The sequence below is a fragment of the Rattus rattus genome, chromosome 8 (assembly GCF_011064425.1).
Source record: "Rattus rattus isolate New Zealand chromosome 8, Rrattus_CSIRO_v1, whole genome shotgun sequence".
In the NCBI taxonomy this organism is placed as follows: Eukaryota; Metazoa; Chordata; class Mammalia; order Rodentia; family Muridae; genus Rattus; species Rattus rattus.
This window is the reverse complement of record NC_046161.1, coordinates 79,744,572-79,761,405: the sequence shown is the minus strand read 5'-3', so window position 1 is coordinate 79,761,405 and position 16,834 is coordinate 79,744,572. Positions and strand designations below refer to the sequence as shown.

Below are 16,834 nucleotides of genomic sequence, written 5' to 3'. Positions count from 1 at the left end.
AGTCCTACTTCGGAAAGTAAAATTGTGGGAAACGAGACACGGTTTTAAATCTGGGCATACCCACTGGAAAGGCACGGCTTGCTTAGACTGCCTGCCGCATTGGCTGCTTTACAGGTGGTTACCGTGCACAGCTAATGAGTGTGTGAGTTTAAGATATTCTGTAACTGTTACTATTTTTAAGGAGTTTTATCCTAAGCAAAGAACTGTTTTTTTCTGGAAAGGACTTTGCAGGGTGTGTGCTGTTTACTACGAATGGGAATTTCTAAGTTCACCCGTGAATCTGATGCCTGTACTTTCCTAGTCAGCCGTTCGGTGTTCCTGTATTTAGAGAAGCGAGCTGCTTGTCTGCCTGGAGTATCTACAGCAGTGTTAGGGTCTCCGTGGTGGTCTCTGTCCATCGTGCTATCCCTGTCTTCAGATAAGGGCCCCGAGGAACCCACGGTGGTTCTTCCAGACGGGTCTTCTACACAGATGCTTTCATAGTCAGTGGCTCTGATACAGATTTGTAAAGACTTTCGTTTTGTCTCCTACTGCTTGAGATTTTACTTAGAATAAGTGACCTTAAATGTGGAAATGGTCTTCTGATGGAGGGGACAGGCTGCTAGAAGTGAATGTGGGTCTGACTAGACTCGCTACTCTCTCAGGCCTGTGTGGCCTCTTGTCTGTGCTGAACCAACATGAGGGGTGCCAGTCAGTATTGAAGTAAATTACTGGATATTACTCTCCTCTTAGAATATTCTCACTGGATAGTCTCTTTAATTGTTGTCCCCTCTTGGCCCAGAGCCAGTGACTGGTAATTTCCTTTGTAGCTGGTAGATTAGTTTTAATTATTCTAGAATGCAATGCAGTTAGAATATATGTAATTAGAATATAATATGTAATTTCAATAGAATTGAAAATTAGGTACATTTTCTGGCTTTTTGCACTTAGCTTGTTCTCTAGGTTTATCTCTTTTCGGTATTTGAGCACTTTTTTTTTTGGTTACAAAATTGTTCTAAGTATATTTGCCCATACGATCATGTAAATCGTCACACTTTCTCCATTGGGTTCCTCATTACCTTTGTAATTCCTGGGGTGCACCGTATTATCTGTAGTTCCACGATGCATTTTTCCCTCCAAAGCAGCTTTAGTGTTTACTGTCTGATTCAGGGATCCTGGCTGGGTGCCTTTGGCTCCCATCGAACACAGCCAAGGCCTGTTAATGCCTTCAAAGCTTCACTCGGAGATGTAGGCTAGACTGACGTGTTTCTTTTTCTTGGTGTGTTAATGATTTCTTTTTACCACTTCCTAGTCTCCTTGTTTCTGGAAAAAAAAAAAAAAAACCAAAAAACAAACAAACAAAAAAAAAAAAAACTCACTATATTCTCATATTGTGATATATTCCTCTGTCTCCTTTCAAGCCCCCCCTCCCCACTCGTTTTCTGGTCTTGGCATCAAACTCAGGCCTCTTGCGTGTTAGGCGGGATATACCACTGAGCTAAGTGTACTGAGCCCAACTTTTTTCTTTTATCTTTAAAGCAAACTTTTTAGTTTGTCTAGGGGTGTTTTTCTTTGCATTTGTCTTTGGAGGTTGCTGACTTTTTTTTTTTTTTTTTAATTATTGTATGTATGTATGTACACTGTCGCTGTCTTCAGACACACCAGAAGAGGGCATTGGATCTCTTTACAGATGGTTGTGAGCCACCATGTGGTTGCTGGGAATTGAACTCAGGACCTCTGGAAGAGCAGTCAGTGCTCTTAACCACTGAGCCATCTCTCCAGCCCGGTTGCTGACATTTTTAAATCTTAAATTTATATCTCTTGTCAGTTGTGGAGAGATTCTGGCCATTGTTTGATTTTTTTTTTTTTTTTTTTTTCTTTTTTTCGGAGCTGGGGACCAAACCCAGGGCCTTGTGCTTGCTAGGCAAGCGCTCTACTGCTGAGCTAAATCCCCAACCCCGGCCATTGTCTGATTTACAGTCTTATCTTTATTGCTTTGCTGCTTCTGGTTCTCTAGTTGTGTATGTTGGTCATTCAGTGTCTCATACCTAACAGGCTGACTTACATCAGTGCCCATCATGTGTCTGTTCTCCATGTTCCAGTTCACTCATCTCCTTTACTGACTTTCAGTCTGGAAGGCCATCCAAGAAAACTACTCTAAAACACCGTGTTTCAACTCTGAAATGCCTTGTTATTCTTCCCATTTCTTTTACTCAATAATATTGAGTTATTTATATGTCATTTAATTCTTCATAAGTTAAGGTTTCTTTTTGTATTATTATTCTCTCATATCTTCATTCTTCTCGTATCTTGCATTATTCTCTCACATCCCCTTCCTCCCCCCCTCTCAGTCCACACCTACTCTACCCCCACCCACCCCTCCTGTGTTTCCCTTTACTGTTAGGGTTTCTGTTGCTGTGATAAAACACCATGACCGAAAGCTATTTGGAGAAGAAAAGGTTTATTTCTTCTTAAAATTCCACATCACAGTCTTTCATTGAGGGAAATCCTTAAGACAGGAACAGAAGCAGAAGCCATGGAGGAATCATGCATCATGGGGGCCAGGGTTGGCACCACCCACAGTGGGCTGCAGCCTCCCACATCAGTCATCAGTCAGTGAAGTGGTTGGAAGACTTTCATATAGGCTAGTCTTACAGAGGCATTTGCTCAGTTAAAAGTCTCTTTCCCAGGATCTCTAGCTTTTGTTGAGTTGACAGAACGTTAAGCAGCACACATCCCAAACATATATACTTTTATTTGTTGCATAACTATAATAGCTATTTTAGTATTGTTGCTAATTTTAACATCTAAAGATTATTTCTAGCCTTGCTATCTCTTAATTATTTTTTTTTATGGCATAATTTTCTTTGTTGATTCTAACTCAACAAGCTTCTACTATCACATTCAAAACTGTAATTAAGTCATTGTAAACATTTTTATGTATCCCCCTGTGATGGTTTGAATATGCTTGGCCCAGGGAGGGGCACTGTTAGAGGGTGTGGCCTTGTTGGAGTTAGGTGTGTCACTGTGGGTATGGGAGTTAAGACCCTTGTCCTAGCTGCCTGGAAGCCAGTCTTCTCCTAGCAGCCTTCAGATGAAGATGGAGAGAACTCCCAGCTCCTCCTATACCGTGTCTGCCTGGATGCTGTCCTGCTCCTGCCTATATGACAGTGGACCTGTAAGCCAGCTCCAACCAGCTCCAATTAAATGTTGCCCTTATAATGTTGCCTTGGGCATGGTATCTGTTCACCCCAGTAAACCCTAACTAAGACACTCGCTTCTTGGTTTTCTGCATACACTTTGAGTAGTTATTTAATGGGAGTGTTTCCCTGTGTCTTTATTTGTGTTGCTTTTCTTTTGCTGTGTTAAAGCAATGACCAGAGCCATCTTAGGGAGGAGAGGGTTTGTTTGGCCTACATGTCCCAGGCCTCAGTCTATCACTGAGTAAAGGAGGCAAGATTTGAAGTAAAGGCAACAGAGGAAAGTTGCCATAGCCCCTGAGTTACCTCAGCAGTGGGCTGGACCCTAGTGTATCAGTTATCAATCAAGAAAGCTCCTCACAGATTTTCCTTTGGGCCTGCCCAATGGGGACATTTTGTCAGTTGAGGCTCTCTCTTTGAAAATAACCTTAGCTCGTATCAAGTTGACAAAAAATTAGTATACCATGTCCTGTTCAACCATGCATACTGAAACTCTGTTGGAATAGACAATTACATGATAAAAACAGAAAAACGTGTGAAACCGGTTTTTTAAATGTTTTTGTTTAAAAATCTATGAGATCAATAAAGTTTTAAATTGTTTGATTTTCTGATAGTTTTGTACTGTATATTGTCCCTTAGTATGCCCCTTTACAATGTGTTATAACATGATCTCTGCTTTCTGCTACAGGGCACCTCTACACTCACCTTCATCCAGCTCATTCCGGAATTTTTTACTAGAAGAAAAAAAACCTGTTCCTGGCCGTGGTTCAGGAAATCATGTCAAAAAAGTTTGTTTTAAAGGAACTGAAAACTCTCCAGCCCTAAATGTTGCAAGGTAATAAATTTAAAACACCTACATCAGCTTCTACTTTAAAATACTCTGTGCTGGTTTCTTGTTCTAAAATGATGTTAAACGTGTACTAGCCAGATGCTATAGCATTTTGTACATTTTAGCAGACATTATCAAGTGCGTTTCCTCTTTCTCTCTCTTCATTCTTCCTTTGATAACAGTTTTGGGGATATTTGAGTATAATACATGGTGTGCTGAAGCCACAGTGCAGAGCTTTGGAATACGTCTGCACCCATGACACGGTCCCATCCTCAGAGGACTGAACATAATCACTGCTCCCAGAGCCTCTTCCCCGTACCCCTTTTCCCTACGTTACCCACTGATGTTTGACAACGTAGACCTGGTGTAGTATAGAGTTCCATGTCAGTGGAAGCACGGAGGATGCATACTGTTCTAAAGTCTGACCTTTCCTACTGTATCTGTTTTGGAACTCATCTATGTGGCTGTGTGTCAGCAGTTGACACCACTTAACTCCTTGAAGCTCTCTCTTGGTGTTGATCTACTGCAGCCCAGCTCCATGTACCTGTTATTGAACTTCGGGTGTTTCTGGTTTTAACTTACGTTCATTTCTTTAGTTAGTTCTTGTTTTTTGAGTAAGGATCTCATAACCCAGGCTAGCTTGGAACTTCTCTGGTGTTCTTAATCTTGGGCTCCTCTAGCCTATGTGCTAGATTACAAGTATGTACTGTTGTTGTAAAATTATAAAAAATAAATCAGTCTTTTATCCTGCTAGGTTCACCACTGCAGTGCCCCAAGATAATCTGATAGATACCTTAATCTCAGTCAGCAAAGCCTCTCACCCGCTTTGCTCCATCCCATATTGCTCGGCCGATGGCCTCTCTCTGAGCCTGGCAACAATCTCTCTACCCATCCAGTTCCCAAGGCAGGCTGCCACCATGGCAGAAATATCTATCCCAATTCCATGGTGGCCTTAAACTTAGTATGTGTGTAGGTGAAGATGACTTTGAACTCCTGATCTTCCTGCCTTTACCTCCCAAGTACAGGATTGTAGGCCTGTGCTATTACACCTGACTTTTCTATTGTACTTGCAAATGAACCTTCCTGATTAGTAAACGGCTAGTAATAAGAAGGTTGGTTGGATTCACATGTACACCCTCCCAGAATGTTGGGGGGGGGTGTCAGTTGTGACCACATTAATGTTTTATGGAATGACAAATGCTTTATTTCCATTTTTCCTTCCTATAAATTTTTTTTCTTTTCTTTTTATCGGAGCTGGGGACCGAACCCAGGGCCTTGCACTTGCTAGGCAAGCGCTCTACTACTGAGCTAAATCCCCAACCCCTATAAATTATTTTTTAAGAAGTCCCTGTAGATATAGTAACTCAGGTCTGCCATTCTATTGACTGAAGGCTGGGGGAGGATTGCTGTGAATGCCAGCCTGGGCTTGAGAGTGTGTGTGGGTGGAATAATGATCTCCCACTTCTCTTCCTTGTTTATTCTAACCATGGCCCCACCAGTCTCTCAGCACTGCAGGGTCAGACATCCTCCAGGAGCCATCAGCTCCCACTTGATTTCATCCTGGATTTTGCTCTATTACTAAACTAAAGCAGTCTGCCTAACATTAATGGTGCCGTGAGATGGGACTGCTCATACTAGAAGTGCAAGTGTGGGTGATTTTCTCACTTTACTTTCTATACTTTCTACACTGTCTGCATCATGAACATGTCCTGTTATCAGATAACATACCATAGACTACTTTCATTTATGTTATCAGATAACATACAACAGATTACCTTCATATGTGATCCTGAGCTTCAGACTACTGGTCCTCTTGGTAGGACCAGTTGTTTGCATAATTTACTCATAAACCCCAATTGTAGACACTCCATAAAGGACTCATTCATCCTGCTCGTCATTCCTTCGTAAGCAGTGCTTGCTACTCTGTTTTCTCAGTAACAGACTGGGATTGGGATGTGTTTAATACATACACTAACTTGTAACCATGGCTCTCACCCCTCCCATGTCCTCTGCACCTTTGCTCTGTCATGACAGTGGCCCGTGCCTAGTTGTCTTCTTTGCTTCACTGCATCAAGCTGTTGTATTCTCTTTAAAATACAGGACTTAATGCCTTTAGCATAAAAGCTACAATTCTTAATATGGCCTTCAAGATCTACATAGCCTGGCTTTTGACTTCTTCTCCTTTGTCTTAGGAAATAATCCATGTATTATATTGTCTTTGACTTTTTGTTCAGAATCTTCTTTCTTTCTATCGCCTTACCCTTTTATTCCAACTTCTCAGAGTTTATTCAGTTGTGTATTTTAGAGTCCTCATACTTCCTTTAATAAGTCGGTTCTGGTCACAACATGTTTCTGCCGTGCTTCTGTATCATGCTTCTAGTTGTTGCTAGTGATACTTTTGGGGTTTTTACTTGTTTGTTTTGTTTTTTGGAAACAGGATTTTACTGTTTAGTTCTGGGTGGTCCAGAATTTGCTATGTAAACCTGGCTGGTTTCAAATTCACAGAAATCCACCTGCTTCTGCCTCAGCTTCTGCCTCCCCTTCCCCCAGGGATGGGATTAAAGGTGTGAGGACCACACCTGGCACTCAGTCCTTGTGCTGCATCTGTTTTCATTTCACCTGAAAGAGTGCAGCATCTCTGCAGCAAGAACGGTGTTTCTCTTAGCCAGGCATGGCATACACTTCCTTAAAATGGGCGTATAATGAGTATTTAGTGATTGACTGAAGGAAGAAATAAATCACAACTGTAACTCCTTTTCGGGTAATATTTGCTTTGATTATAGTGAATTGTATTGGATGTCTCTGATGCACAAACTTGAAAATATAAAAATTAAGTTTATTTTTATAGTATTTTATATTTTTAAATTCTAGCAGTATACTTTGGGATTTTAATTTTTCATCAAGTTGCTGTTGGTCATGGCACTAAGAAAATCTTAAGGCTCTGTGGTTTGCTAGTTGGTCACTAGAGTGTGCTGTCACATTGGGACTAAACTGAGAAGTATATGCTGTCCTATGACTTTGGACGACTGAGTTGAAAGATCATGTCTCAGTAGCTTGATGTTTGCAATGGAGACTAATCTTTATATAGATGGCTCTCATTGATAAGGATACGGGAAAGGCATAGATTGTGTTTCATGCTTTATTTAATCACAGAAAACATGTAATTCACAAGTAAATGTGTTTTTAAAAAAGACATACAAAGCCCTGTAAGCAACAAAACATGCACCACATTAATGGAGTGCCTGGAGGAGCACAGCGTTGCATTGGCTTCCGTTGGGCATATGGAAGAATACAATATGCAGGCCCAGCCCGTAAGGGATGTGAAGTTTGCATTAATAAATGGAATATGTATACAGACATTAAATGGCCATGTCCAAGTGACAGGACAGTCGGCGCAGTGCGGAGGAAGTCCTGTGCTGCATGCATAGAAGAACAGGAGCTCCACTGCTGCCACCATGACTGTCCCGAGGAGCTCTAGGGTGCAGTCATGGAATAGCAGAGGGACAGGCCACATCACTATTGATCCTCCTTGTCACTGACTTAGGAATGTGGACTGAGGATTTTAAAAGAAGAAATGGAAAACTAGGAGAAAGGGAAGCAAGCCTAAACGGGAAGTAGTGGGCGAAAAGCAGGATGCTGGTGGTCATTGGGGTTAGAGTGTAAGGGTCAGGACTCAGCTGAGGAAGAGCTACACACCATGTGCTTTTGTCTCAATTGGCGAAAATGTGACTGAAAAAATGATTACTATTAATTTTTTGCCCCAGGGCAATGGCAACAAAGAAAGGCAGTATCATCAGGGGATGCTAAATGCAGAAGGGAAGGACTTGTGCTCGTTCTTGTGCTCCTTTAGCCTGTTTCTTCATTTCCTTTCACCTAAATAGCTCTGTAGCTCTGGACTGGGAAACAGGAGCTGTGTTTCTCGTCACCATGAAAAACTGTTTCTGGAAAAAATTACTCTTAGGGTTATATTAATTCTAATCTTATGTAAATTTTTAGAATAAAGCTAGTATAAAACCTTACAAATTAAAAGATATTGTCTAGGCAAAAGTAGCTTCGTTCTTTTAACATCTGCATTTGACAGTACTTTTCAATTTAAACAAAATTCTTTAAAATATTTTCTATAATGTTTTGGTATATTTTTCTTTTTTGGAAGATTGTTTGTATACAAGCTGTGTATTAGAATGTCTGGTTTTGTTTTTAGAATCTGAAGCTTAATAAGTTTATATTATTTGAAAGTTTAGAACTCTTAAAAATTTCTAGTTATTTTATTTAGTGGCTGTCCTATACTTTATGATGAAAATTTGATGACTTCCAGTTGTTTGGATAAAGAAAAGAAATGATTTATATAATTATCCATTCAAAATTATTAGTGGAAAGAGTTGTGGGATTATAATCTCATAAAACAGATTTTTGTGTTTTTTTGCCATTTAGAGAGTTTTTGGAGACAAGCTCTCCATTGTGTTAAATCTCCAACCCCAGAGTGATGTTTCATTGTAACATGGAAGCCGGTCTTCAGTGTCAGCATCCATGAAGTAGGGTCATACGAACCTACTGAGGCTGGTTTCTAATTCCATGTAGCACAGGCCTTCCGAAAACAGAATAGTCTTTTTTAAAAGCTTTAGTTGGCATTGATTCAGTAGACCCTGGGTTTGAGACCTCCTCAGACTGTCAGTTTAGTTTTGTTAGTCTGTAACATACCATTTTTCAATCCTTTATTAGCTACTAGTAATTGTGGAAAATAACAGGTTTCTTTATGATGTTTCTGTATATAGCTATGGTGTACTTTGATTACACCTACGCTTTATTCCTCTTTAATAATCAGTAACTACTGTCTTACTGGACACATCTAACAGCCAAGTGGTCGTCAGTTCTACAGGATTTGTGCGTTGTTGAAAGTACTGATCAGTTGGTTTCAGTTGGTTCCCAGAACTACCTGATAATTTTCAGCATCTGAAGTGTGATATTTGATGAGCTGTCCCCAATAGACTTGGCATTTGAATACTTGGTCCCCTCGTGGTGATACTGTTTGGGGAGGCTTTTGAAGTTTGTCTTTGCTGGAGGAAGTGTGTCACTGGAGGCAAACTTTGAGAGAGATGTTGGCCATTTCCAGTGCACTTTTTCAGCTTTCTGTTTGTGATAGAAGATGTCGTGAGCTCTTAGCTTGCTGTTGCAGCCACTGAGCATGCTGCCCCCACTCTGCCTTCGTGGAATCTTAACCTTTAAGACAAAGGTGTAACATAAATGAAAATACTCTGTATTCTGGTAGGATTAACTTGGATTAACTTTGGACGAGACCAAACATAACTTCCCTTGGTTAAGTCCTTTGAGAAGGTCTTACAAACCAGGGCTAGATACCAGAGGCTTGCTATGGTGTTAAAACACATTAAAAGGACAGACTTACTATGTATGTTACTTTTATATTTCTGTGACAAAATGCCACAACCATGACAGTTTACAGAAGGAAGGTTTTATTTGGACTTCTGGTTCTAGATCAGCAACTCTTAATGGATCCTATATTCTAGTCTATTCTGTCTGTCATCTGGATCATATTACAGTATGTTAGTTGCCCACAAAATGTGAGTGGTTATCACACAGGCCTTTGTACTTCTCATATATGCCTATTACCATACATAATGATACATGAACATCATTAGAAAAGGACTGCTTCTTATGCTTTCCCTGTGTCGTTCACATCTCTGTAGATTTCTCTGTTTGGTTGTACTTCTTAGGCTAGGCCAGGCCTGACTGCACACAGTAATCTGTCTCCTGAGTCAGGAGCTCACAGTTCTGCTGTATCTATTAGTAAGAAGTTTTACTTATATTGCTGAATCCTTAATCCTGATGTTTGGAATTTGTTTTACAGATGTTCACCTCATGGAACTCCAGGACTAGAAAGCAATCATGTCTCTGATTTTCCACTTGTAGACAGTCCCAAGTAAGCTTAATTGATTACCCGTGGGCCTCATCCTGAGCTGGTGCTTCACATAGACACAAATGTATATTAAGAAGTGGATGATTGTGTAGTTGAAATTACTCGAATGTATTTTTTGAATATTCTCTTTCCTAAATTAAGAGTTAATTATATCATCTGTTACACTTCACTTTAACTTTTTGGAATTTTCTAAAATTGTACCTGCAATACTTCCTAAGTGAAATGATAATTCTCCTTTCGGTGTTCTCACCTCACCATTTCCTCATTTCTGCAGCGCTTCCTTGGTGCATTATGAGGTAGTCCCTGGGCAGGGGAGCAGCATTGCGAAGTAATATTTCATAGGAAATTTTACATGCAAAACCTGTCAGACGTGAGTAAAAGTCGTCATTGTTACCCTTACAGTCCCTGGCTGTCTTCCTCACTGGCGGCATCTCCCGCAGTTGCTCCTGTCACGTTTGCATCCATCGTAGAAGAAGAGCGGCAACAGGAAGCTGCCCTCATCAGAAGCCGAGAGAAACCCTTGGCTCTCATTCAGGTAAATGACATACTTAGAGTGAGGCCTGAGCTACATTTCAACCCTCGGTCATTAGGAGTTTCTGTCATTTGGTTTTCTGAGGCAGTGTCTAATGCTGCAGGCCAGGCTGGCCTCTAACTCATGGCACTCTTCCTGCCTCTGCCTTCCAGATGTTTTATTGTCCCATGTAACTTTGTTACCCTGCCTGAGCTCTGGGAATGGATTGTGCTACCAGACCCCACCCAGAGAATGCTGGATCCAAGGATGAAAACAAATTCAGCTTGCCTTGTGGCCCAGTTGCTGGGCACTGCTTCCGTCCCGCCTGTAGGAGTGGCCTTATCAGTACTCTTAGCTCCACAGCTCCCACCTGCCCTCAGCCTTAGGTGCTTAGTTCTGCTCCCAGCTGAGCACCTTCCGTCTCCCGCCTGTAGGGGCGGCTGTAGGCCACCGCTGTGCCCATGATCCCACATGATTGGTCACCTTTTCTCCCTCAGAAGCATGGTGAACTCTGTCTCTTCTCTCCTTGGATCTGTCAGTTTGCCTTCAGGGACCCAGAAGTCCCACCTATTCCTTCTACCCAGCAAATGGCACATGGCTTCTTTACTGACAGATCAAGAACCAATTGGGGAACAGGATCTTAGCATCAGCACTGCCCCTACATATTATTGGTGTGATTACCACACCCAGCTCATTCATAGGTCTGTAGAAAACTGTTTTTATTTAATTTAATTGATTGACTTTGAGCAACTGATTAGGTCTGCTAGAGTAAAATTCAAATGCATGTAAAACTAGACTGAACCATCCATTAACTTAAGTAATTAATTGACACTCAGGATAATTAATTTGAACTAGCAAATTGTGATCAGGTTTCTATTTTCAGTATTGGCAATGCTATGTCCTCTTTGATGTTTGAAAAATAGCCAGTCAAACAGTTTGATGATGTTTCCTGCTCTTCTCAGCTTCTACTTCAGCTCCTAGATTGTAGACAACAGAGACCTTCTTTGTCTTAACTTATGGAAAGGTGAGCTTATTTGAGAGGTGGAAGATTTCACAGACATCTGAAAGATTGCAGACGCAGAAAAGACCAGCCTTCTAACACTGGAGAGGGCAAACTCAAGATGTAGAGGCTAGAGCAGTGGCAGGAAACACCTACCTCATGGATAAAACTGCCAGCAGGAATGGACCCAGCACTTCATGCAGTTTCTCTTCCCTGAAGCGTAAGACTCAAATCAAGGGCTGGCAGATGCCTCAGCAACTTAGAGCATGTATTTCCCTTCCACAGGACCTGAGTTTAGTTTTTAACACTAATATTAGTTGCCTCACAACCACCTCTATCTTGATTACTAGGAATTTGGAAATTTTCTTCTGGCCTCCAAGGACATTGGACACATGTGATGCACAGCCATGTACTCACACACACACATGCACATAAAAATTTTAGGAAGAGATTCAAATGTGTAAATGGGTCAGGAAAAGTGTTAGGCTAAGTGAGAACAGGTATCTGATTATTCTAGCTCAGGCTTGAGGTTTCTAACAAGGCCAAGGGTTTCTGATTCATGTCTGCAGTTTTGTGTGTGTCTGTGTGACATTTCAGTCGCTCCAGAAGAAGCCAGAAGACCTCTACTGTATCCTGTAATCTGTTCCACTTTAAAATGAGGCAAATCTTTTCTTCTTTTCTCCCAGGTTGAGGAACATGCAATACAGGATTTGCTGGTTTTCTATGAGGCATTTGGCAACCCCGATGAGTTTGTCATCGTTGAAAGGACACCACAGGGACCAGTGGCAGTGCCTATGTGGAACAAGCATGGGTGCTAGCTCACTGGAGAGGACACTGCTCCTAGTTGTGGTTACCCTGCCTACATGAAGAAAATGCATGTGCAAGCGTTCTTAAGATTTGTTAGCTCAGTGTTCCCGTCAGAGCAAGAGTGGATATGATTTCTTCCCGTAGTTTATAATGTTTGTATGACTAATGAGACATTTATCAGAATTGTGATTTTAGTGACTGTCATGTGTAAATGTGTCAGGAAAAATGTTAGGCTAAGGTTGCTTGGATTGTTTCTTCTAAATTACCTAAGGAAAATAGGGGTGAAATTAAAGCTTAGGAATAGTTCACTAAAAGTAATTTTTCACTTGAGAATATGGGTGATTTAGAAGAACTTGCCACACGTGTTTTTAAAGAAGACATTGATGAGCTTAAGGCGGAGCCTCAATCATTACTGCTGATTCACTGATGGCCAGAATGTTCCGTTTGCCTGAGTAGATGTCTCTCTTGCTGCTTTTTCACTGGACTGCTCTTAGGCCTCTCTACAGTTGCTGGACGTCTATGATCATAGCTTCTGTGGGAGATTTGGATTCATAGATTCTTTTTTTTTTTTGGTTGGGTGGGAAGGTAGTAAGAGAGGACAGACCTACTTGTGAAAGATTCAGTGTCTTAAGGTGTTAAGTTTCTCTAAAATAAGCATAAGATTGCTGAATAGTTTACCAGAGTGGTTGTTTATAATTACTTTTTAGTCTGTATAATCAGAATTTCTGTGAGCCTGGATTATATGTATACATGGAAATTTTGGTTATTTTCTTTATAGTATACTGTTTGGTTTTGAATGTTTAAAATTAAAAGAAAAACCATTTTAAAATGTGTGCTTCGGTGTGTAGACCATGAGAAAGCTAATGCTGAAGGCCTGGGAAGAATCCCGACCAGAGATAGGTCGACAGTTCCCGCCTGACTTCAACTAAGGGGAAATTGGTTGGAAGTAACTAACTCGGTGTTTTAGCTCAGTTCCACCCACAAGCAGCAGCCATGTGAGCAGACGTGCAATAAAAGTAATGTTGATCCACTTCACTTCTCATGTGTGTGTTTGACTCCATGTGTAGATTGACACTAGTGCTATCCACAATTTCCAGCTATCTGCAATTATTTCCCCTCAGAGCCACACTCATGATCAGTTGTGTATGTGTGTGTGCATATTATATATATATATATATATATATATATATATATATATATATATATATATTGTTTTAACTTGGCTAAAAATCCCATTTATAGGATATAAAATTTTATTTTATATATATGAGTAATTTAAGAAAAATGAATTTTATGATGCCTATGTGATGTCAGTAAAGAAGCTTTCCAAAGTCCTTGGCTTGTCGGGGTTGATACTCTGAAGACATTGTAAAGGGTGTTTTTCTTCTGATCCTCCATTCTGTCTGGGAAGAACCCTCAGGAATCCTGTGGCAGTGAAGGGCCTGAGGGTGTGCTGGGGCTGACAGAGAATGGGGCTTTTGTTCTTCCTTTATAAACCATGACCAGATCGCTTCTCCTGTATGGTCTCTTTTATGTAGTGAGTTACTGTGTGAAATTTCACATGGGAAAAACCTTCTGTGAGAAAAGTGAAAGATAAGCCTTGCTGTGAACTTTGGTTTTTCATGAATGAGTCCATGAAGGTGACAGCTGATATATCACCCTGAAAACCCCGGAGGATGATGGGAGTTTTTTTTCCTAACAGTATATTCCTGAAGTCACCCATCCATCTCTATCTGCATAGCTTCAAGCAAATCAATAGAACTGAAGAAAATCTGTGAGTCGCCAATTTGATCGTTTGGATAGGTCCTTCAAGCCTCACCTAGACAAGCCCAGAACTTGAGTCTAGAAAGGTGATGCCGTGTGACGGAGAACCAGCAGGAGAATGTATTAAGATATAAAAGCAAGAAAACTGCCAGTCAAGCCAAGTCAATTTGTTGACTAATTAAGTCTCTAAATTCTAAAAACATGCCTTTTTTGGAAAATCCTGCTTTCTGTGAACAACAACTTGGTCTGACGGCCAGCCGTGGGTGGGCAGCTTGTCTGTAGCTCTTCTGAAGGACATGGTGATATATATTGGCTTACCTTTCTTTACTTTATATACGGAAGGAAGTGAAACCCAGAAAGTGCCCAATAAGAATGGCGTCTTCTCCCTTTGTAGTATGGTTCCCCTTTAACTACAGCAGGCTGTGTCTTTGAAACTGCCATTTATCTATAACAGTTCACCAAGAAAAAATATAAACAACAACTTTTGCACATAGGAATATAAAGCTTGTTGTCCAAAGACTTCAGCTTTGTTAATACAGAGATGTCTTCAGGAAAAAGGAGAGCCCTCTCCTAAGGAGAAATGGAAGCAGTGAGCTGTCTGTACACGCTGAGGTAACCTCAAACTGTGACAGATACCAAAGCCCCTGTCTTGGTTCTACATGTGTTATCCACCTGTACACTTTCTGAGCTGTTTCTCTGGTTCTTGGGCAGCCATTGGCTTGTGTTGAAGCGAGACACTCCTATTCCCATTCTTTCTTGAACTGTAGTCCTCCACCCTCCACCCGAATCACTCTGGCCGAAGCTGTGGTTTGTGCCTAGCCTCTTCCTCATTGTTTATGTAACCCACACACTTGGTGGTCCTCCAACGTCTATCACGACGTCTCATCCATACCGTCTCATCCACACTGTCTACTTAATCTTCCCTATGTTTTTCCTATTGCTCCTACTGTGTTTTCTGTGTCCTTTAAAACAAATTCAAACATTTGGTCTCAGGATCCATTTACTATCTTTGTTACATTTACTTATTTGTAAATGTGTTTCGTCAGCATCTGTCTGTACACTGCGTTGCCCACAAAGGCCAGGAGAGGGCATCAGAGTGCTGGAATTGGAGTTACAGATATTTCTGAGCAGCCATTTGGGGGCTGGGACTCAAAGACAAGACACATAGCTGCTGTTTTCCTTGTTCTGTGGTGGATTTTTCAGGTAAAGTCTAAGGATATTTTTTCCCTGATGTTCTGAACTGGAATTCCTACTGCATGCTAAACAGTTCCTGCAAAGCACCTAATTGCAAAAAGACATCTTCAGTCCTTTGTCTTCTCAGTAGCCAACAGCCCCAGAAGATGCAACCCTTTTCTGGCACTAGACTTTTTGTTTGTTAGCTCCTCGTGTCTAGCAGGAACGTTCTTGAACTGTTAATAGGATAGCTCCATTTTAATACTTTCTATACGTGTGTAGTTTAGTGCAGTAGGTTTCTTAAGACTGTGGGAAAGACTGTCTTTCCTCCCAGTTTCCCTCTTCTACTCTGTCTTCTCATCCCCCACTCCAATTTATTCCTTCCTCCTTTGTAATTTCTCCTCTGACCTCTTATTCCAGTGTATCCTATCTCCCCTCCCCCAAAAGCCCCTGTCTACTACTTCTTAGTAATTCCCTGACCTCTGTGGGTATTCTGTTCCAAATGAAACAAATATATCTAAAGATTCAAAACTAAGTTCCACAAATGAGAGAAAAATATGTGATGATTATCGTTCTGGATATGGGTTGCCTCGTTCAGAATGATTATTTCTGGGTCCACCTATTTATGAATTTCATAATTATTTTTTTAATAGCTGTAAAACGTTCTGCTGCATAGATATACCATGTTTCATTACGCGTCCGTATGTCGATGGACGTTGGGTAGGGTTTTCTGACCATTTAGGAAGCTTCTAGATTTCTGCTGTCTAACTTTGTGTTCTCACCTGCAGAGGCTGGTTCTGTAAGAACAGCTTCTGAGGATTCAGTGCACAGGGCACCTGGACCTGTGACTGATTTGTGAGCCCCTCACATGTTGACTCCACCCAGATTTAGAAGATCCATCAATTCACTCATGAGAATATCCTGTAAGGACCCCAAGAGAGGAATGCCAACATTTTCAGTTTCTTAATAAAATCCACTTGACTGGCCAGTCGCTTTTAAGGCAATGGTTTTCAACCTTCCTGATGCTGAGAACTTTTAACACAGTTCCTCATGTTGTGGTGACCCCCAGCCATGAAATTATTTCCATTGCTACTTCAGAACTCATTTGCTACTGTTATGAGTCATAAGGTAACTTTGTGTTTTCTGATGGCCTTTGGCCCTTGTGAAAGGGTTGTTCAATCCCCACTCCAGGGGGTGAGACCACAGGTTGAGAGCAGTACCCCTGCTCATCTCTCAAGGTAGATCTGGAACTTTAGCTTGGTGGTCTCTTAACTCACAAGAAAGGACAGCCTAGGGGCACGGACCTGTAATTTGAAAAGGACTACTCAGAAAAGCAAACAACAGCAGCAAAAACAAAAACAAAGTAAAAGAAAAAGAATCGGGAGAAAGTGCAAGTATAATACAAACAAAATGAGAAAAAATATGATATACAAAAGCACCTTCATAAAACCACGTTTGTCTGATACTACTAAGTGCTTTAGCTCAGCCCTTTGGGTTCCTGTTCATTTTTAGCCATGGACTCTGTCCAGGTTGTATACTGTGTAGATTGACAAATCTGGAATTCTGCCTCCCGTGTGCTGGGATTACAGGCATTCACCAGTATGTCTGGCTCCTTTGAATGCACTTTGTTAGAAATAAC

The 16,834-nt window shown here is 41.1% G+C and overlaps 1 protein-coding gene across 1 annotated transcript in view; it reads left to right on the top strand.

Moving 5' to 3' along the window:
* Ibtk (inhibitor of Bruton tyrosine kinase) overlaps positions 1-13,293 on the top strand; it is a 64,770-nt gene extending 51,477 nt beyond the window's left edge. The window contains exons 26-29 of the mRNA XM_032909520.1: positions 3,868-4,014; positions 9,872-9,943; positions 10,343-10,475; positions 12,138-13,293. Coding sequence (XP_032765411.1) covers positions 3,868-4,014; positions 9,872-9,943; positions 10,343-10,475; positions 12,138-12,269 — 484 coding nt within the window. The 3' untranslated portion in view covers positions 12,270-13,293. The remainder of the gene's footprint in view (positions 1-3,867; positions 4,015-9,871; positions 9,944-10,342; positions 10,476-12,137) is intronic.
* The last annotated feature ends 3,541 nt before the right edge of the window (positions 13,294-16,834 follow it).